Source organism: Peromyscus maniculatus, chromosome 16, assembly GCF_049852395.1.
Source record: "Peromyscus maniculatus bairdii isolate BWxNUB_F1_BW_parent chromosome 16, HU_Pman_BW_mat_3.1, whole genome shotgun sequence".
Lineage (NCBI taxonomy): Eukaryota > Metazoa > Chordata > Mammalia > Rodentia > Cricetidae > Peromyscus > Peromyscus maniculatus.
Window position 1 is genome coordinate 7,874,931 of NC_134867.1, and position 23,634 is coordinate 7,898,564.

Genomic DNA, 23,634 nt, shown 5'->3' on the forward strand with positions numbered 1-23,634 from the left:
TATCCTGGTGCTGGAGATCAAAGAATGGCCTTGCCCATGCTAGGCAAGTCCTCTACAAGTCCTCAACAAGAGTTAGAAAATGAACAAATCAAGAAAAATCACCAAGACAGGAGTGAAAAAACAGAATACACAACTCATACCAAGTCATATCCAACAGTTTATCCTAAGGGAACAGACTTAGGTACTTACAATGGAACTAACTGGGTTACTGCTCTGTCTTAAACTTAAAGTAGTCAAGTAAATAAAAACAGTTCCACCAATAAGATAAAAGCATTGGCAATTAAATAAAATGCTGTGTATAATAGCTCACTTATAATCCCAGCATTATAGAGGCTGGGGGAGGAGGACCTAAAGTCTGAGGCCAGCCTTGAAGTACACTGTTGAATTCTAAATAACCTGGCTACACAGTAAGATCTTATCTCAGAACATCAATAATGACATTAATAGAAAATGCTTTCTCTCCTGCAATTAAGTAACAAAATATTTATCATGCTAAATGAAAGCAAAGCATTCCCAGGAAAACAAGATAGCTTGAGAAAACATATACAAATATTTACATGTAAAAATATAGTTGAAACATACAATTCTTTAAGGGAAGCATGTCTGGAAATACAAAGTCTCGTACCTGCAGGCAAAGTACAATGGAGTAGCTCCTGACACATTCGGCCTGTTAATATCAGCACCGCTGTCTAGCAAGCACTGCACTGTCTGGGGGAAAAAGGTTAAATGTAAAGCCACAGAAGTCAAACAAAAGACACAATTATTAGAATTTTAATCCACATAAGGAGAATTCCTCCCACAATTTGAAGCTTTAAAAAGGAAATGAGTGTGCAGACTCATGATGTATGATGGGGAACAAGTCCAACTCTATAAAAAGCTGACACCCAGGGACCCCAGGATCTATGTGGAACTGTGAATGCGATACAAAGTGTGCTCGCCTGGGAGAGCCCTCAATCATAGGTCAGTCAACAGTCATATGACTACTCAGACTCGAAATGTGGCTAGAGAAACCAAGGAACTGAATTTTTATTTGAAATTATAATTATTTAAGGTTGCATAAGACACTTTTAGATATCTAAATTTTAAAACTAAAACTTTTTAATGTCTTGGGGAAAAAACGAATGGACACAGAGCTGTAATTCTCCCAAAGCCAGAGAGTAACAGTGGTACAACATGTTAAACCCTCAAGTCCACGCTGCCTCCAGTCCTCTGAACTCCTCTGCTACAGTCGTCCGACGCCTACCAAGAGAAAGGGAGTTCACAGAAGATCATGAAAAGACACATCTGAGATTCAGGACAGAACAAAGCCCACCTGAAAAACCTCAAAAATAATGTTCTCTAGCTTTATTCCTAATGGTCCTCATTTCAGTTTCTCCTGGAAAAAAAAATGAAGAAAGTATATAAAGACATTAAAAAGAAATCAGCTTTGGAATTAAATTTTTTAGTATTACTTCTGGACTGACCACACATATTGGTGCTGTAAACCCTAGTCCAATTTCAATAACAAAATCACAACGCACGTCACACAAGAGAAAGAGGAAAGAGCACAAAAGTACACTGAGCAAGTCAGAAAGTTTTCCACTGTGAGCACTGGGCAATGCCAGGAGATATTTTCATTTTCATGACTAGGGAAGAGAGGATGCTATTGGTTAGCTAGTGAACGAAGATCAGAAATACAAGAAAACATTCCATCATGTGCAATACAGCACTCACAAAAAAAAAAAAAAAGAGTTAAAAATATGGACAATGTCACAATGTCACTACACACCTTGGTGTACAGCTAAAGCCAGAAAGGAATAAATTCATCTCACATAAAATGTTCCCAGACAATGCCCCTTAGTGTCGTCTTACCATTAAATATGAATGAACAGGTAATATTTAAAATACAACTAAAGCAATTCTTTAACCTGGAGATTAAAATCAAATCAAAACAAAACTCGAAAATATACAGAAAATAAAGAACCGGAAAAAAAAAGAGAAAAGAAGAGAAGAGAAGAGAAGAGAAGAGAAGAGAAGAGAAGAGAAGAGAAGAGAAGAGAAGAGAAGAGAAGAGAAGAGAAGAGAAAAGAGGGAGGGAGGGAGGGAGGGAGGGAGGGAGGGAGGGAGGGAGGGAGGGAGGGAGGGAGGGAGGGAGGGAGGGAAAAGAAAAGAAAAGAAAAGAAAAGAAAAGAAAAGAAAAGAAAAGAAAAGAAAAGAAAAGAAAAGAAAAGAAAAGAAATTTAAAAAGTAACTGGGCTCAACTCTCAACAGGCTAGGAGGAGTATCCCAAATATGAGGCCGGCCTGGGCTACAAAGAAAGCTGGAGGTCAGCCTGAACTATAGCAAAACTCTGTCTCAAAAAGACAGGATGGCTGGACGGAGAGAGGCAAATAGGAGGGAGAAAGAAAAAAACACTTAAAAGGGGAGAAAGGGTATTTTAACCACAGAACATGGGGAGATGTTACTTCTGGACTGACCACAGAAACCTGTGGGAGAAAAATATTTAGAAAATAAGAAAATTTACAATTTTATAGAAGAAATAACAATCCAACTAACATTTAGAAAGATGATGTTTGGGATCTCAACAAGAAAGGAAAAGGAAATCAACAGAAAATAAGATGAGACAAGCAGTGAATCGATACAGAGTGGAAGGGCAGGGTACCACACCACCATCAACTGTGCAGCACACACAGCCAGCTCCAAACAACTCACCAAGTACCCAGTCTCAACAAAGCAATGTCAATGTGAGATTTCTAGGAGGAAGTACGTAAGATCTCAGAGATAACCTGAAATCAGACTAATACTAAACTTCATAAATAGAACATTGGAATCTAAACCATTTTTTAAAGCCTTCAAGGTTTTTAAATTATTTCAAAGGTACAAATCTGTAGTTATACACGCTATTATTTAAATATCTGGTCAAAATGTACTTATCTATAATATTCTTTCATGCCTAAAATACTTCTTTCTCAAAAGAAGTAGAAATTAGAGGAACCTTTGCTCTCCCCCAAAAAGGAATTAATACAAAAAATAGATGATATAGAAACCAAAAGAAAAGAAACTGAACATAAAGTCATTAAAAAAAATGTTCTAGATGAGGGCAAAAAACCAGAAATGGCAGGTTATCTAACAAACTACTCTTTGTAGACAACAGCACTGTGACACTGTGGGGAGATAGAAGGGAAACTGCTGATCCACACAAAGAAAACTGAGAAACGGGGGCTCTCAGGGTTCAGCAGGCAGAAGTGTGTGCTGCACAAGCCTGAGCTCAGTGCCCAGGACCTGCATGGGACAGGAGATAAAGGACTTCACAAACTGCATGATGGTACACCTACAACACACTACACACACACACACACACCATTACTAACTTCAAGAGTGTTCACTACTCAATCCAATGAGATGCCTTTATCAAACCCTCCCTTTAGGGTCCCAAAAAAGAGGTGAAAAGATTGTGAGAGCCAGAGGGGATGGAAAACACCAAGGAAACAGTGTCTTCCAGACACAACAGACTGATGCACATATGAACTCAGATTGGCAACCTTACAGGGCCTGCACAGGGTCAAGCCAGAAGGAATCTCAGCACTGAGAGGGGAAGTGAACACAAGCTCCTATCCTGGAAGCTATCTCCCATTGACAACCACTTGCCAAGGAAAATGTAGTTTTCTCTAAAGTCTCACTGGGTATATTAATCAACTTAAGGATAGGCCCCATGACCAGCAGTAGATGGCCAACATAGAATGAACTCATGGCATTTTTATACTTTTAATCTCACATTGCTTTTGGGGGGCATTTTTTGCCTTACTGACCTTTTGCTTATATATTATGGCTTCCAATTTTGTGTTTTTATGGATTTTGCTTGTGTGTATATATGCATGTCTGTGTTTCTTGCATTTGTTATTCTTTGTTTTATTTTCAAAAAAGAAAAAAAAAAGAAAGGGTATGGAGCAGGGTGGGTGGGGAGGTGGGAAGGATCTGGGAGGAGCTAGGAGAGGGGAAACTGTGATCAGAATATATTGTATAAAAAATTTTCCAATAAAGTATATATATTTTTAAAGTGTTTGCAACTTGACTCATCAGCAAAAAAAATAAAAATTTACTTAACTATATATAAATTAATATTGCCTAAAGAAACACTGTAAATCCATTGAGGAATAATTAATATACAATTGTCAAAAATTTAAATTTGATAGTCATAGCAACTTACTACTTGGAGACATGCACCAAAAATAAGCTTAAAACTTGAATCTCACCACCTCGGATGACCTTGGTTTAAAAGAAAGGGGGTTCAACCGACCATCACATTTTCTTTAAAAGATTTTGGTAAAAGACTTAAACACAGGCATATCAGTGCCTGCATTTACTTATATCTCAGCATGAATTTTAAAATTTAAACAGTATAGCTCACTTGGAGCTTTTTTTAAAAAACAAGAAAATATAAATTAAGGAAAAATGAGACTGTCTAGAGGTAAGAATGGCTCAAGGGAGGCATACATTTGGGAAAAGGGGTTGTTTTGTTTCGCTTTAGGTGTGTGCTTAGTATACACAAGGCCCTGGGCTCAGTCCCCAGCAGCAAACACACAAGATTATACTACGGTATCCCCTGTACAACTGTTTATGTTTAGACAAGCAGGACTGGGTGAAAGTGCTTGTTGTGAAGTCAGGAGTTCAAATTCTCAGCACTCACAGACGAGGAGGGCATGGTCACACCTGTAGCCCAATGAGGAAGTGAGTGGGTTCCCGGGGCTTCACTGTCAGCCAGCCTCCCTGAACTGTGAGCTTCAAGCTCAATGAAAGACACTCTGCCTCACAAAACTGAGGTGCAAAGCAGACAGAGATGGCTTCACCAGACACCTTCCTCTGGCCTCCACGTGAGTGTGCATGGGCACACCTAAGATGCACATTTGGATCCCTGTTTTTCAAGAAAATGCTTATGTGGGCATTTTGATGAAAGCTTCACCTTTCGGATTTCTACCCCGACAGCTGCATCTGATTGCAAAGCAGGAGTGAGATACAAAGTAGTTAATATCCACTGTATTATAGAAATTATAGACAATGAACTCAATCTCCCAGAAGATTCAGGGGTGATGAAAGCAAGTACCTCGAAAATACATGTTCAGGGCCTAGAGACATGGGTTAGAGGTTAAGAGCATTAGCTGCTTTCCCAGTGTACACGAGTTCCATTCCCAGCACCAACATGGTAGCTATAACATCTCCAAATCCAGTCCTGGGGAGCTGACACCCTCTTAATGCACAGGCATGCATGTAATGCACAGGCATGCATGTAATGCACAGGCATATATGCAGGCAAAATGCCCATAGGCAAAGAAAGGTTGATGTGTACCTCAAACCTAACAACATAAAGGCTAAGACAGTAAAATATACTATTTATTTATATACATTATAGTTGAAACTACATAATGGTATAATAATATAAATAACATATACTTAGACACTGCTAATAAGCACCTAACAATTCATTTCCTATCTCCATTTCTGTAAGATATTCTCAATTCAGGAAGTAAAAATTCCAACTTTTTTATGAATTCATATTACTCCATAGTTTCATCCTCATAAACTACATTAATTATAGAATTGCTATTTGCTTTTAAATGTCAACTTGCCATAACTTAGAATTACCTGAGAAGTCTCAATTGACTGTTTTTATCAGGTTGGTCTATAAATGTGTGATGGACTTCTTAAATACTAATTAGTGCAGGAAGACTCGCCCTGAATATTCAAGGTACCATTTCATGGGCTGGGCCCTCAACTGTTAAGAGTGAAGAGGTCTGGCTAAGTAACAAGTAATCTGCATGGGCGCACTTCTCTCTGCCCTTGACTGTGGAGACTGTACGAGCACATGCCTCTAGCTCCTGTTGCTATGACATCCCTCAAGTCATGAGTATAACCTGGACTCGTAAGCTGAATGAACCACTTGCTCCCATCGACTGCTTTTGCCAGTGTTTCATCTCAGTAACGTAAGTGAAAAAAGAACGTGCCGATGCACTAATCTTTACCACTGTCTACAAAGCAGCCAACTAACTGCTGAATGGTTGCTTATTTGGTTTTTAAATAATGCCATTTTTAAAACCATGTACTTTTTACAGTAGTTCTGCATTTCCATTTATATTATAGAGCTTATAGGATAAAACTAATTTATCCGTAGAATAACATATTCCTTTACTATTTATTGTCACTAAAGTGGTTAGACTAACTTCAAGGAAATCATAGAAAAAAAAAAACAAGACTTACAACAGGAATTGTCAATGTTCCTGTCATATCCTCATATATCCTACAGACGTTAAAAATCCATTCCTTTCTTATGTACTTGTCATATCCTTGTATGTCTTAAAAGACATTGACATTGATTAAGGTAGTGGCAACTGCTTATTCTAGCATTTTCTTTTCCATCAGGTACTTTTCTTCCTGTTTAAACAAAATTATCCCAATTAATACCCTCAGTATGGACTGGAGTGATGGCTCAGTGGTTAAGAACATTTGCTGCTTTTCCAAATAACTTAAATTCACTTCCTAGCACCCACACCAGGCAGGCAGCTATGCAACTATTAAAGAGGTAAGTTTTAAGAATTCACTTGTAGGTAAATGTTGCCCACAGAAAACTACGGGGAAACTACTTGTTCTAACAGGAAGAAAAAAAAGTATAGATAAAAATCTGAATGCAAAAAATTGCTTTTCTAATTCTTATAGCATTAAAGTTATTGAAAGGTCGTCAACCACTAATCTTTTTAATTGTTTGCTGATTTCTTTTTATGAAAGCTTTAAAACCTGTAGAAAAATGACAGTTAAAACTCAATCAACTATTAATTCCATACCATAATAGGAAAAGCAGCAATAAAGTCACAGGTAACCTTAGTCACAGGAATTCTTCTGGAGGCAAGTAAAGATAACTCAAGTGTAAAAGGGATCTAAGAAGTTCTCATTGCAACAAAGACACACCACAGCTCTCCCATCGCCTTCCAGCTCCACCAGGTCCTGTTGAGCCCTGATGGGGAGGCGCCTCCCTGAAGCCCTTTTCATGCCTTAATTAAACAAGTCATTCCCAGATGATCCAAAGTGACAATAAACAGTGTCAAAAAAGCAAAAGGCCTAACTACAAGAGCAAACTCTTTTCTTGCTAACAAAGTATTCTCATGATCTAGAAGTGAAATATCAAGAGAAATAAAACCTACATAAAATTACACTGAGGTATTTGCTGCCCAGCCTTACCAACATTTCAAGACTGTAAACAATCTTCAAAATACTAAAAGTTTCCAACGATGTAAACATGCTAGTGTGTACATAATAGACAAAACTCAGGTGCAGGAACACATTCTTTAAGTATTTACTCAATTAATCAACACATCAAAGGTCTTGAAGCAATGCTACTTAAAAATTTTCATTCATACCAATAGGGCACAACATAATTGACAAAAAATAAATTTTATTCAATTTTGTGAACCCATAAGTATTTTGAAAACTGACTAGCCTATGGGAAAGAACATATTATCTAGCTAAACTCAGGCTGTTGACACCAGCTGGAGGCATACCATGATAGAAAATGAAACTGCCTGCTCCTTGACTCAAGGACAGGGTAGATCGTGTTTGAATGCCTATGCTGTGCATTGTGCTATTTCTGCCTTTCAGTTTGTATATAAGCTGACTGTAAAATAAACTCGGGACTGTCTGGCATTGACTGGCCATTCTCTCAACTTTGTTCTGTCTCCTTCATTGTCTCTTCATCCTCACACCTCTACCCAGCTACCCAATTAACTCGTCAGCTGGTTCTGACAAGTGATGCCTTGTATGGAGGATTCCGTGACACACACCACAGGAGTTTATAGCATTTCAGAAAAAGTGGAAGCTGCAGTAAGCCAAACTCAGGAGTAAAAGTGATAAATATAAAGAAAAGCAGGCACACAGTAAATAACTTGAAAATAAGTGTAAATGTAAGCATGGGCCAAGGAAGTAGTAAACAGCTGTTTGTACATTTACTTAAAAGTATTTTAAAGACTAGAAGTACCAAAGTAGGACATCAGCAACTGTGTAAATTTTTAGAATTTATAGAGAAGTTTTGTCCTTGGTTTCCTGAGCAGGGTACCTTGGATGCAGATATTTGGGGGCATATTCGAGTATCATAATACAGCAGTATCATGATAAGCATGGTCCAGAAAAAAATTTAGAAGGTAAGTTAGGGATAGCTTAGACCTCCAATTTGAAGGACAGAAAGTGTTTCCTGAATCAAATAAAACTGAAACTAAACCTTCTGCTCTGCCAGAGGGACCTCTTTATATGGATGTTTTTACAAAGTTATTTGATGATGATGACCAGTTAGATCCTGGCAATGAGGCAGAATTAGAGGAAGAGGCTGCTAAGTATTATAATGAAGATTCTCCCCCACCTCCACTCCTGACTATGAATGGATCCTCTGGAGAAACTAAGCGGTCACCACTGCAAACCATTAGCCCAGTGTCTCACTTTCAGATCTGTTCACCACAGGACAGTAAATGTAAATGTGAGCGTTCTTTGTCTTGGTCTGTGTTCTGACTGTTACTGTTCTGTTCCGTGTGTTTGAGGAGAATGGGTCCCCCTGACTGAACTGAGACAAGCTGGTAGCTCCTGGCCAAGTGAGGTTTGTGTACTGCAGGAGAAGCGATCTGTTAGATGGGGCTCAATAACCACAAGTGAGGCCATCATCTCAGTGCTGATGCACTGGTACTTGGTTGTCTGTGTCGTTGTTACTTGTTTCTGTCTGCTAACCTCCCTCGTTCTCCTGGAAGAGAAGGAGACAGAGGCGTGGCAAGGGCCGCCTCCCTCCCTCTGTAGCTCTCTTGATATCAGGCCCGCAGCAGGGGCGGGGTGGCAGGGACACTGCCTACAGTTGACAAGCTGTGTGAATGTCACACAGAGAATCTGGGGTTAGCTGTTAATTACTATAGTAAGAACAGTTAACTTTTTTTTCAGGAGTACTGGCAGCCAAGGACGCACTCTGTTTCCACTGTCCCGCTCCCTTCCTTCCTAAGCCAAATTCTTCTTCACTGTGATAACTTCAAGGTCTCCTCTGCTGGCCAGCAGCTTCCCACCTTAACCCTTCTCTGTAGTGATACTGCTTGAAAAAGTGTTGAATTGCCAGCCTGAATACTTGGAAAAGCTTTGACTTTAGAAAAAAAGTCAAAGACATATTATGTTTGAGAAAAATTATGCTTTTGCAAAACTTTTGCTGAAAAATAAGAATTACATGAATTTTGGTCATTTGAGTTCAATGGGTTACATATATTTGTCATCATTTAAGAGAACTGGTTACAAATTATTATTGGTTAAGATGAGGAAAACTGCTGCTAATCTCAAATGTTTCACACTGATACAGGCTTTTATATATTAATGCAAATATAAGTTTTTGTTATATGTGCATAAGTATATGTTTTTATTCTTGTTTAAAAAGTTATACCTATGCAGTGTTCTAAACTGTTGGGAAGAAACCACAAGAAAAAGGATGGAAATTTGCATGTTGGCTGAAAAGCAAGAGAGGGCGAGACTGGAATACTGACAGGAAAGGGAAAAGGGGGGTGTGTCTATGTCTGACTTGTGCACAAGAGCAAACACAGTGAAAGGCCGACCTGAAGGTACATGGGAAGTTACAGAAGGCAGAGGGGATGTGAACTACACTGAATTTAAAAGGAAACTGTAAGATATATTGAGTATTTAACCATATTGGGTTAATTCTGGCTGGTTTTCTTCATTTTAAAAATAGCTGGTGATTCTGCCTTTTCACTATTTAGAACATGTATTATACCGTAAGGAATTAAAGCTTCAAAAATTAGAAATAAGAAAAGATGGGTTAAAGATTTTGAATGATTTTCCAAAGTTGTTAGGAGTAATTCAATGGTTACAACCTTATATAAAATAATCTACTGCTGATTTGGAACCCTGGAATGGCATTCTGAAATATATATAAAATAAAATATATATTAGATAGTGATACTAATTTGCACAGACAGTTAACTGAGAAAGGAAGGCAGGTTCTTTTACAAGTTGAAAATAATATTCAGTATCAGCAGGTACATTATATTGATTATGATCAACATTGGCAAGCATATATCTTGCCCATGGAACATACTCCCACAGAAGTATTATGGCAAAACAGCCCTCTTTCATAGTCACATCTTCCTGTTCGCCAGCTGGGGTATTAAATCCATGTTATAAAGCTGTAGCATGTCTTGTGCAAAAAAGCTGAGTGGAATCTAGAAGGTATTTTGACAGAGAAGCTGGGATTATTAGTGTGCCATTTACCCAACAACAAATTGATTGGCTATTCCAAAATAATTATTCTTGGGCAATTGTTTTTGCTCAGTTTTTAGAACAAATTGATAATCATTTGCCTGCTAATTGATTGTTACAATTTGCTCAAATGCATTCTTTTATTTTCCCTAAGGCAGTAATGCAAACTGCAGTGAAAGATGCTGCTTTGGTTTTTACTGACGGTTCATCTAATGAGAGCAGCTTATGTGACTAGTGGACAAGGATATGTGGTTCAGACTACTCCTGATTCAGCCCAAGTGTTGAGTTGTGAGCTGGTGCTATGGTCTTTCACATTCTTAAAGACAGTTCATGTATTTTATATATAGATAGTCATTATATTTATAGAGCTCAAGTTATAGAAACTGTTTTATATTGAAACTACCAATGAGTAAATAAGAATGTTATTTCAAAAATTCAGGATGCCATTCATTTAAGAAAATTGTCATATTTTATGGGACGTATTAGAGCACATTGAAATCTTCCTGGTCCACTGGCTGCAGGTAATGCTTTAGCTGATATATTTACTCAGTTGATCATTTTATCTCAAGTTGAGATTGCTCAGCAATATCAAAATACTAAAAGCTTGAGAAAACAATTTAGTTTAACAAGAGAAACTGCTTGTCAAATTGTTAAGAAATTGTGTTGTATGCCCACAGTATTTGCCTGTACCTCATTTTGAGTAAATCCTCAAGGTTTTCTTCCTAATCATTTATGGCAAGTAGATGTTACTCATATTACAATTTGGAATATTGAAATATGTGCATGTAACAATTGATACTTATTCAGGATTTTTAATGGCTACTGCTCAAACTGGTAAGGCTACCAAGCATATAATAGCTCATTGCCTAAAATGTTTCTCCTATATGGGGATATCAAAAGTTATTAAAACAGATAATGGATCTGGATATATTAGCAAATCTTTTTATCAACTTTGTTCTCAATGGCAAATTAAGCATAAAATGGGTATTCCTTACAATCCTCAAGGACAAGGTATCATTGAGTGAGCCCACGGCAGTCTCAAATGCATCTTCAAAAATTAAAAAGGAGGGAATTGTACCCTCAGTAACCACATAATGCATTAAATCATGCCTTATTTGTTTTAAATCTTTTAAATGTGTTTGCTGCTAGAAAATCTGCAGCTGATAGCTTCTGGCATGCAGGCACTTATGCTGACTTTGCTTAAGTCAAATGTAAAGATCCTTGTACTGGTTTACAGAAAGGCCTTGACCCTCTTTTGATATGAGGATGAGGGCATGTTTGTGTTTTTTTGCAGGAAGAAAATGAAACTCGTTAGCTGCCTGGGCATTTGGTATAGTGTGTGGAACAGAGGAATATTGGTCCTAATGTTGCTGATGGCCACCCAGAGGTGCCAGAGTGAGAACTATTGGGCCTATGTTCCTGATATACCTATGATATATCCTGCAATTTGGGAAGGAAAGGAGATTGTGTTTGCAGTCAATGATTAGATTGACCTGCCACTCAAGAATTCCTGATTGTTTACAATTTTTCTTATATTGGATATGGTAAAAAAATTTCTATATGTTTTGCAAAAAATATTACTTTGAACAGACGTCTCAAAGTGTTTCCAAAACAAATAATGGGACATGATAAACAGTGTACATATTATACAAAGTTATTGCTTCCTCAAGGTAACTGGGTAAATGATATTTCACCACCTCAACGATTTCCTCCACGCACAAAAGAATTGCAAGTGTCTAACAGAACACTTATGTTATGGAGGCGATATACTGGCCTCCCTTTAAAGTACATCACAGGGACACAACTGTATGTTCTTGACTGGTCTGGAAATCAAAATGATTATAATGACTCTTATCCTGTGTCTACAGCTGAATCATGAGACCAAGGACTATCAGCTGAGATTGGTATCCCAGTATAGGATTTCCATAAACTTATGTTTGGAAACTTGCCAGTGACATGGTAACAGTGGCAGGACAATCCAGTTGCTTGAAACCTGCTTGCCCCCTGAATGGCACCATCCCTGCTTGTGTTAAACTGCCCTGTGTTCTTTTAGTTGGAGGGGTAAATATTTCTATGAATGGTTCCATGTTTAATGTATCATGTCATAATTGTATTTTGACTAATTGTATTTCTCAAGTAGATAATCATACACATGTAATAATGCTGAAACAACCTTCTTTTATAATATTGCCAGTATATATGAGTGATCCATTATTTGATGATAAAGGGTTGCAAGTGATTGAAGAAATCAAAAAAGATTTAAGCAGACAGAAGCATGTTGCTGGACTAGTTATACTAGGAATTCCAGCTCTTGTTACTATGCTTGCTAGTACTACTGTTGCTTCAGTGGCCAAGTCTCAATCCATTCAGACAGCAGGGTTTGTTAATCAATTATCTATTAATGTTTCTATGACATTAGGGACACAAAAAGATGTAGATGTGAAAATGGAACATAAATTGAATGCTTTGTATGGTGTAGTATAATTTCTGGGAGTGAGCTCCAAAGCTTGAAAACTAGAGCATATTTGAAATGTCATGCTAATTATGAATGGATTTGTGTTACATCTTCTGAGTATAATGAAACTGCTGTTAGATGGGAAAGAGTTAAGGCACATCTTTAGAAAGGAATCTGGCATGATTCTAATGAATCCTTAGATTTGGCTAAATTACATCAAGAGATTGTAGAAATGAAAAAGGCTAACTGGGATTTTGATGCAGCTAAAACAGCCAAAGATATTTTAGAACAATTCAAAAAGGTTATTCCATCATGGTCATCATTTACTTCACTCTTAAATAGTACTGTAGTTATTGAAGCATGTGTTTTGGTAGGCACAATCTGTTTACCTATGGTTTTCAAGCTGATTATGAGCTCGTTGTGGAGATTGGGCTCAGAACTTCGTGGAGTAAAACTACACATTCCCGTAACTTCTGATACTAGATGCTGGCAGTCAAAGACAGGTAAGTTTTCTTTGCCTTTCAACCTAAGATAGGACATAAATGATAGAATTCATGTTCTCAAGACAGGTAAGACAGGAGTGTAGTAATGAACAACCTAAGACAGGCACAGTCATCTGAGCATCTCAGAGGAGTCTTAAAAAATAAAAAAGAGGGAATTGTGGGAGCCCACAAATGACTCAGTTTCCATCTGGAGTCCATTCTGACTCATAAATCCAGAGAATTCAAGCTTGGTTACTCCAGTCTCCTTGAGGGCAGTGAGAATGTCCTGATTAGCCCGAACATTATCTAGCTAAACTCAGGCTGTTGACACCAGCTGGAGGCATACCATGATAGAAAATGAAACTGCCTGCTCCTTGACTCAAGGACAGGGTAGACAGTGTTTGACTGCCTATGCTGTGCATTGTTCTACTTCTGCCTTTCAGTTTGTATATAAGCTGGCTGTGAAATAAACTCAAGACTGTCTAGCATTGACTGGCCGTTCTCTCGACTTTGTTCTGTCTTCTTCATTGTCTCTTTATCCTCACACCTCTACCAAGCTACCCAGTTGACTCATCAGCTGGCTCCAACAGTCTTGCCCGTACATTTTCAAGTTAACTTAACAAAAATAACTTTTAAAACTATACTGAACAGAAGTCATTTTTGTATGTCGAAATTATAGTAGCAAGTAAGCAAGCTCTTAAAAAGGAGTTTCAGGGACAGAGAGATGGCTGGGTGGATAAAGTACTGGGCATGCAGCCTGACAAACTGAGTCAATTCCTAGAACCCATGTGAGGTGGAAGGAAAACTAACTCTGTGTGTGTCCTCTGATCTCGACACACATACCTCATGCACAGAAACATAAACACAAACACTGTTTTTAAAAACAAGTTAGAATGTTTCTGGATGGGTGATGCATGCATGTATCCCAGAAGTCAGGAGGTAGAGGCAAGGATCTCTGTGAGTTCAAGGCCAGTCTGGTCCACATACTGATTTCTAGGTCAGTGAGGCAGACAAAGAGAGACCCTGTCTAAAAAAAGAAAAACCTATTCAGCTAGTAGCTCCTGATTAGGCAAAACAAAACATAGGTCCCTTCTCCTTATAGAATGAGAAGATGTTCAGAGAACATAGGGGGAAGGAAAAAAAAAGATTTTCATATATTTATGTATCCTTAAGACACAACACATTTTAACAGATTTTATAACCATCCAAGTAGAACACTAACTGCAGAACACTAACATGCAATCTCAAGTCACTTAATTGAAGGTATTAATGAGACCACCTCTACTGAATATAATGACAGGCTACAAGTCACAAAAATCCAAAATAGCTCTACTTTATCAGCCAACTCTCAGAATAACAATGATCAAACTGTAAATGAATAGATACTGCCTGAGAAGCTTCATGTATCAGGTCATACAAATTTAAGGACTAAAATTTATTCTTTTAAAAGTAGAACTTATTTTGAAACAAATTGTGGTTTGGTGCTTAATTCTCTATATAATCTAACATGTACATTGAGACTGACAGTTCATGAGTTTTCTAAATCCAAAATTTTCCAATCAATCATTCATTGCAATTCAACACATTTATAAATCTTAAAGAATAACAAAAAAAAAAGTTTAGCAAAAAGTTCAGTTTTTGAACAAAAAATCTGAGTGAATTGAGCGTTTGTGTGTGAACAAGTGTCTTACTATCCTTTCTAGCAATGAAATTAATGAACAACAAACAACAACAACAAATCAAACAAGACAATGAGCCTAGCTTCTTGTAAAGGTAAAAGATTCAAATAGTCCTCTCTGTGTTGTTACATAACCACATCATGGATATTAATGGTGGTAGTAGCAATACATATCATTGCTCTAAGTGTCCTCCAAAGTGTTCACAACACTGTCCTTAATTACATCATTACCAGATAGATACCATGAAGAGAATTAGTATAGCAAAGAAAAGTTGACAAAGAAAATATAATGATCCAGCTGAAAAGCAAACATTGAAATGATATTTAAATTAATTTTCAAAATAATGAAACTGATACTATGTACCTATTAGTGCAATATAAGAGTGTGTAGTGGGTAGCCATTCCAGCTTTGGTCTGGAAGTTCCAACCTCCACTGAGGCTTTGGTAACTATCACGCCTACAAGGCGGGGCCAAGAGAGGGCCCTGAAAACCCGAGATCTGGATGCACCGCCCTCTCTTGGTTTCCAGACCCTAGATGCTAGAGGTAGACCGAACAGAGTTCTCCAGAGAACACCGCCAGACTGCGCTACATCTTCCCCAGACCCTGTAGCCTATCCCTTCATTTGTGAGTTACCCCACAAAATAAATCTCCCTTTTAACTACGGGGAGTGGCCTGAATAATTTCACCAATAAGAGTGTATAAAGAAAGTCACTTAAAAGTCAAATGATTGCCGGGCGGTGGTGGCGCACGCCTTTAATCCCAGCACTTGGGAGGCAGAGCCAGGCGGATCTCTGTGAGTTCGAGGCCAGCTTGGGCTACCAAGTGAGTTCCAGGAAAGGCGCAAAGCTACATAGAGAAACCCTGTCTCAAAAAACCAAAAAAAAAAAAAAAAAAAAAAGTCAAATGATTAAGGAGCTATGCTCATTTCTTTCATCTGATCATTTTAAATAGGAAAAGAAGTTACTTAAAATCACTGTGCCTTATGCTGTAAAGACAAAAAGTAAAATGTACTGCTTCCAAGCATTTTTTTTCTACTAAGAGGATGAAGAAACTTTTATAGCTACCCCTAGTGAAACAGCTACATCTATAGGCAACCATGATACAGTGTGCTCAGTTTCTGTTTTTGCCCCTAGGAGTTGAGGACCAAACCAAAGGCTTTGTGGCTGCTCATTGAACTAACTCTCCAACCCTAGGCCTAAATTCGTAATCATGAAAAAAAAAAAAATGAATCTGTTTTCCAAGTCTTTTACCTTTTAGAAAAGTAGTTTAGAGCTGAAAAAGCATTTCTTGTAAAAACAAACCGAAAAAAAAAAAAGGCAAGAATATATATTTATTTGTAAATTCCACAAAGCTTTTTGAGTTCTTGGGCATTTGTTCAAAACATGAACTCCTGAGATTTACTCTAAAATAAAATTAAAGGGCTTTGCCTTTTTCAGTGGATTATTATTATTATTATTATTATTATTATTTTGTTTTCTTCAATTTGAAATAGCTGGTAAGACTTTTTTCAAAGATATTTTAATACAGTTTCTTTCCCCTTTAAAGTTTTATATTTTGTTCTATAAATACATAAACATTAGTCAGGTGTGGTTGGCACACACCTTTAATCCAGCACTGGAGAGGCAGAGGCAACAGATCTCTGTGAGTTTGAGGACAGCCTGGTCTACAAAGCATGTTCCAGGACAGTCAGGTCGGTTACAGAGAGAAACCCCATCTTGAAAACCAAAGAGAAAAAGGCCATTTTAACTCACTACCCAAGAAAGTCCCTAAGATGTTAACAGAGCATTTTTAGACTCAATGAACTCAGGTTCACTATGAATCCTCTGAGCATTCAATCATTCAATGACTATGAGGAATTCTCCATTATTTTACAATGCCTGCTTTAGGATGTAAACCATATGGAATACTATTATATCTCCCAACTGTCAATAACTTTAGAAGGCAATTCTAAATTTATAATACAACCTCCAAGTATTTTTTAAACCAAGATTTTCTTACTAACCCTTATTTCTACACTAGCTTCAAATAGCTGAAGTTAGATTCTATGGGATTTGTAGGTCTTAGCAAGTGATATTCTGTTCGTCTGGTATGGCAGAACGCCGACATTAAAGGAGGTTCTTTTCCTATCCCTTGAGGGCTATCAGTGACTCATTTTCTAATATCCAGAAGTTCCTACGAAACCTAGCCCACTGGGACTGGGCACAGCTCGGGCAGTGAGCACTACATGCACAAGTTCCTGGGTTTGAACTCTGGTACCATCAAAGGGAAGGGAGAAAAGCTGAGTCACTCAAATCAAGACACTTCATCTTTTTCACATATAATACTTTCAAATCTAATAATACTGATGAGAGAATGAAAAAAAAAAATGATGAACTAGTCAGAAGAAATGCTACTTGAAAATGCTTGGGTGTTTTTCAGATGATAAAACAAAAAATCTACAGAAAAACAATGGTATTCAGAAGATATTCCAAGAAAGAAAAAACAGCTTACATCTCTCTCTTCCCCAGACCCTTACTAAACACAAATGCACCCTGTCCTCACCACCATAAAGAAGGCCGGTCTCCTAGGAAAAGCAGACAGGGGTGGTGACACAGCTGGCAATCCCAGCTCCTGGGGAGCACGGACAGGCAAATCAACCGGGCTCAAAGGTCAGGCAGCCTAAGCTACTCAATAAACTCCCAGGAAATCAAAGACCCTAACTCAAAGTGAAAGGAAGGGGAATGGTACCTGGGGAATAACACTCAAGGTTATGCATGCTCATGCACACGTACACAGAAATAGAAACCTAAATCCCAATATTGTATCCCAACAAAAGAGATGAAGACAGAGAGTTGACCCAAAATAAATCAATAAACAGTGAACTAGTGCAGTGATTATGCCTGTATCCCACCACTCAGGAGACAGACACAGAAGAATACCCTAAGTCCAAGAATAGCCTGATCTACATAGGGAGCTTCCTGCCAGCCAGGGTTACACAGTGAGTCTGTCTCAAAAAATAAAATGAAATAAATAAAAGTATGCACCTATATGAAGATGTACAAATAAACTTTTTTTAGTTACTGGTAACGACTTTTGTTTTCAGTTCATCTTGTTATTGCTATGGTTAACTAGCAAGTAAAGAAATTACATTAATCTTTGAGGTTAAATGTGAAAGAAAAAAATGTAGCATCAACAGAACAGGAAATACAGTAAAACAGAAAATCTAAAACCTTAAGCTATCCATCTTTACACCAAACAGCAGTTTCCTAATGAAAACTATATTACCAATGTTTAGACACCAACAACAGGAGGTGACATCACAGAACAAATGCAGGGTTACAGAAGTCTGAAGGAAGTTACTTCCATCAGGAGAACACAAACTATGATAACATAATTGGAAATCTTACAAAGCAGTATCAATATTCACTTTACTCACTGACTCCATCATTAACACTTAATAATAAAAAATTGAAAAGGTACTTGTTAAAGTCGAGATTAAACATAATTGCTTAAAATACATGTAAAGACATACTTTTATTACGTAAAGATGTATTAAAAGACAGTCATTTATTAAAAAATAGATGAGAACTAAAATCAAAATGGCAACTAATTTGAGCAAAGGCAAAAGCACTGTTTTCTATTGCCTCTGCCTAGAGAGAATGTTAGTCAGAAAGCCATACAAAATAGAAAACAGAAAACAGTATTTTGCTATAATGCTGCATGTTCCAATATGCAAAATGAAAAACTTCTTGTGAATTCAGAAATTTTTAAAACAAATACATGCCCTTCCTTTAACATCTTCTTGGAGGACTTTACCGTTTTGTGCCCATTCTGGCAGGCTACATGTAGTGCTGTCTGCCCCATCGCGTCCTCAACATCCACGTCACTGACATGCTGCACGAGGTCATGGAGTAGTTCTGTCCTCCCGTTCACAGCCAGCCAGTGTATCTGCGAAGCCATTTCGTTATTAGCATTTGTTTGGTGGTGTTTCCTTAAAAGTATACATAAACAATAGTATTTCTCTGCTGAGTGAAATATTCATAAAAGATACTGTAATATCTTTTTCCTGCTTTTAAATGAGAAAAACAAATGCAAGAAAACACTGGCTATACCACCATGTATTACAAAAATCAAGAATTGAAGGACTCAAAACAGTAAGTATCCTCGGCTTAGATCACCAAATACTCTGCTTCTTGGAAGACACCGGCGTCTAAACAGAGCTGCCATTAGAAAAAACAGGTTAGTACTTTCTTTTCCAGAAGAAAATGGACATTCAAATAAAACACACTTCCTGTAGTTATAAACAGCAAATATATCCTACACTAATAAAATATGTAAGAATAATTTTTAAAAAGAACTATAAAATACCTGAAGCACTGAGAGACAATGTTAACTTTCCAATTAGAAAGAATGGAGGATGCTGCGGAGCAGACCTATAACTGCAGCACTGGTAGGAAGGGGCAGGAAGATCAGGAATTCAAAACCAGCCTTAGCCACACAGTAAATCAGAGCTAGCCTAAATCACAAGGCTCCTGGTGTCAGGAACATGCCTTTAATCACAGCACTGAGAAAGCAGAGACAGATGGATCTCTAGTTCCAGGACAGCACGGTCTACACAGTGATTTCCAGGACAGCCAGGGCTACACAGAGAAACCCTGTCTCAAAAAGGACTGTTCTAGTTTGCTTCTCTGTTGCTGTTATAAAACACTGATCTAAACCAACGTGCAATACAAAGGGTTTATTTGGCTTATAGTTCCACATCACAGTCCATCACTGAAGGAAGTCAGGACAGGAACCCAAGCAGAAAAACATGGAGGCAGGAACTCAAGCACGACCATGGAGGACACTGCTTACTAGTCTGCTTCCCCAGGTTTGCTCATCCACCTTTTCTATACAGCCCAGGTCTACCCACCCAGAGACAGTACCATCCACAGTGGGTTGGGTCCTCCACATCAATCACTAATTAAGAAAATGCTGGACCCCGTCTGCACACAAAGAAATACAGGCAACTGAGTAAAGCTGGGGCATCAGAGGTAGTCTTCTCTAGGAAGAGCACAGCAACAGGTAGTCCAATGCCAAACGGTGAGCCCTAAAAACATGCATACAAGTGACATTCTAAGGACTGAATAGGTAGGTGCGCGCGCGCGCGCACACACACACACACACACACACACACACACACACACACACACAGAGGCAGGCTATTTCTAATGCTGTCTGTGCTTATTAGGTTTTGTCAACTTGACACAAATCAGAATCGCCTGACAAGATATAACCTCAGTTAAGGATTTGCCTCCATCACACTGAACTGTAGGCACTGTTTCCTTTTTTTTTTTTTTTTTTCTAAGATTAAAATTTAAAATGTGTGCCATCCACATAGGGCCACTCCAGAGAGATCCAATGTCTCTAGTCTCAGTTGACACTGTACTCATATACACACATAATTTTTTAAATCCTTTTTAAAAAGAATAATGCCTCCTCTGACATGCTCACAGCTCAATCTGATGGAGGAAAATCCTTACTGAGGGTCCTTCTCGCCATGTGACTCTGATTTGTGTCAAGATGACAAAGACTAAGCCACACAGAAATTAACATTATGGCTCATATCAAACTCCTGCTTGGCATATACAGGCTCCAAGTTCAATGCTCAGAAATAAAAATTGGGATGTGGAGCAGACAATTTCAGACTAGGTATTATACGTAGGTTTCACTTGGTTTTTTTCCCCATTACAAATACTTTAAAGTGCAGACTGATTACATATCTATCAGCTTTAACACAACCCCACTAAAATAACAGTAAAAGAGTAGTTTTTAAGGAACCTGTCCATCAAGACAAGGGACAAACAGAAGTTTTTGGAATCTGGAAAGCATGTATTACATTTTATCTTGCCAGATAATATTTATTGTTGTGTCAGAACAAAAAACAGAATCCTAAGCAAGCAAGAGCAAAGCTAAGAAGGCATGTGAGGGGGCTAGAGAGGTGGCTCAGTAGTTAAGATCACACAATGCTTCTGCGGAGTACCTAGGTTCAGTTCTAAGCACCCACACAGTAGCTCAAAAGCATCTGAAAACCAAGTTCTAATGGATCTAATGCCCTTTTCTGGCCTCCAGAATGGACCAGAAATACACACAGATAAAACATTCATACATATAAAATGAAAACAAATAAATCTTTAAAGTTTTTTTTTTTTTTTTTTTAAAGAAGGCATGTGACTTAGACAACAGAACCCCTAAAGGCTCCAGAATTGGTAGTAGGTAGTATGGGCCTCTTGAAATAGAAGATGGAACTAAACATACATCAGTTGAAAATATGTTTAATAAAACTTCAGACTCGGGCTGGAGAGATGGCTCAGAGGTTAAGAGCACTGGCTGCTCTTCCAGAGGTCCTGAGTTCAGTTCCCAGCACCCACATGGTGGTTCACAACCATCTGCAATGAGATCTGATGCCCTCTTCTAAATAAATAAATAATCATTTAAAAAAAAAAAAAAAAAAAACTTCAGACTCTCAGATCTCTACCACTTACCACTTGACAAGGACAGGAAAAGTCCCTTACTAATCTCACAGACTATTAAAAAAGAGAGTTAAAATCTAAGAAATCTACTGTAGATGTAACTGTCTTATTAAATGAGAAACACAGAGCCAAATGCAGAGTTAAAAGCCCAAGAGGTCAGAGCAGTAGCTGAGAACTGAGACTTAAAACCACCTTCTTACCCTTCACTGCCCCTGTCGTCCTTCCCCTCAGAAAGAGACCTACTTCCTGTGTGTCTGTCTTTTTATTGACTTTCTGTTCTGCCTTCTCATTGGTTGTAAACCCAACCACATGACCTCCTCGTCACAGCCTGTCTATACAGACCTCCAGGTCTTCTATGGTTGCTATTGAGATTAAAGGAGTGTGTCTCCATGCTGGCTGTATCCTTAAACACACAGAGATCTGCCTGTCATGTGATCAGGATTAAAGGTATGTGCCACCACCACCTGGCTCTTACTATGGCTTGCTATTAGCTCTGACCCCCAGGTAACTTTATTTATTAATATACAAATAAAATCACATTTCAGTACAAATAAAATATCACCATAATCTATAAATTATAGACTAAGTACATGGAGCCAAGAACACATGACACACTTTAACAGGGAGATTAAATACAAGTTACAGCCTAAATACTGACTGAGACTCTGGGACAGTCTTCCCTGCCAGCACCCAGTGTGCAAACACCTTCCTGATAGTTTCTCTGAGGAAAGTGACCAGCTCTGGGTTAACAGCCTAAGGAAAGCAGCACCAAGGGAAGCCACTGAAACAAACAGGTATGCAGACAAGGCTTTCAAACTGCTTTCCCATGCATCTAATTTGAAAGACAGCATATAAACCAGCACAAATAAAACCTAAAGGGGAAGGGGAAAAAATGGAATTATGAATATCAAAAAACTTTAATACTCTCAGAAAGAAAACATACTGACTGTACCCTTAAAAACAAGAATGGTATTACTAATTTTTTAAAGTGTACAAAAAAAAAACTTTCAGAAATCAATATTGTGGCTGGGACATGCAACCTCAAAAGGCGATTCAAAGAGATATGTTAAAGAAGTCTCCCACAAAGCTTGCAGACAGAAATGGAGAAACAATAGAAACAGTAGTACTGGACTGAAATTGACCCTCTGAGAGATTTGCTATCCAAACAGTGAGAGTTAGAGACAGGGATGAGGAAATCATCAAAGTCCCCAAACCTACACAAAAAGACAAGTGTGGTGGTACACGTTTGTAACCCAGCACTCCTCTGGGAGGCAGAGACAGCAAATCGGAAGCTCACAAGCAAGCTGCCTTGGCAAATGCTGTAAAGCAGCAGAAACAAGAAAGATGCTGCCTCAAAAGGTAGAGGGAAAGAACCAATTCCCAAAGTGTCCTCTAACCTCTACATGTATGCCATGATATGTGAGTGCCTATACCCACACATATACAACATACATACATGTATGTATACCAAAATATCATAAATTTAATGTTGTAATCTTGCAGAAATCTAAATTAAAAACAGTAGCACTTATAACCGCCATGAAGAAAATGAAACACTTTATTATGTGCTTAACAGGGCACACACAAAGTCCCTGTACTTAGCAATATAAAATGCGAATGAAAGAAAGCAAAGACCTAGACAAGTAAGTACAATAGTTTAATGTAATTAAATGTAATTAATGGTACAATGTAATTCCAATCATATCCTGGCAAGCGCTTCTGTAGGTACAAAAACAGAACAAGTAATGTAATCTTCACACACACACAAGATGAGAAGAATTACTCTTCTAGTATTAAGACTTACTACATATATACAATAACAGTAATAATAACATACCTACAATAATAAAAATCAAGGCAGTGTAGTACAGGCAGAGAACCATATGCATACATATAATAATAGTAATAGTAATAATATGCTTACAATAATAAGAATCAAGTCTGTCTAGTATGGTATGGGCAGAAAAATGTATACATACATACAATAATAATAATAATAACAACATATCTACAATAGTAAGAATCAAGGCCATGTGGTACTGGCAGAGAAACATATGCATACATACAATGGTAATAATAACAATAACAACAACAATATAACTATAATAATAAGAACCAAGGTTGTGTGGTTCAGGAAGAGAAGCATACGCATACATCAACACAACTAATACATAGCTTAGAGAGGACTACACAAATATACCCAGCTGAATTTTTGAGGAAGACACAAAACCAATTTCATGAAGGAATAAATACATAAAGTTTGTTTGTTTGTG

General features: G+C 37.9%; 1 protein-coding gene across 5 annotated transcripts in view; it reads right to left on the reverse strand.

The window, feature by feature from the left end:
- The window catches only part of Hace1 (HECT domain and ankyrin repeat containing E3 ubiquitin protein ligase 1), a 112,780-nt gene that overhangs the window by 64,483 nt on the left and 24,663 nt on the right, over positions 1-23,634 (reverse strand). For 3 of the 5 annotated variants that reach the window (XM_076552346.1, XM_076552343.1, XM_076552342.1), the window contains exons 6-7: positions 18,666-18,797; positions 626-708 (exon numbers count right to left, since the gene is read on the reverse strand). In XM_076552346.1, the coding sequence (XP_076408461.1) occupies positions 626-708; positions 18,666-18,797 (215 nt within the window). Of the gene's footprint in view, positions 1-625; positions 709-1,312; positions 1,341-18,665; positions 18,798-23,634 lie in introns of those variants that run through there. The other 2 variants (XM_076552347.1, XM_076552344.1) reach the window with 2 other exon arrangements.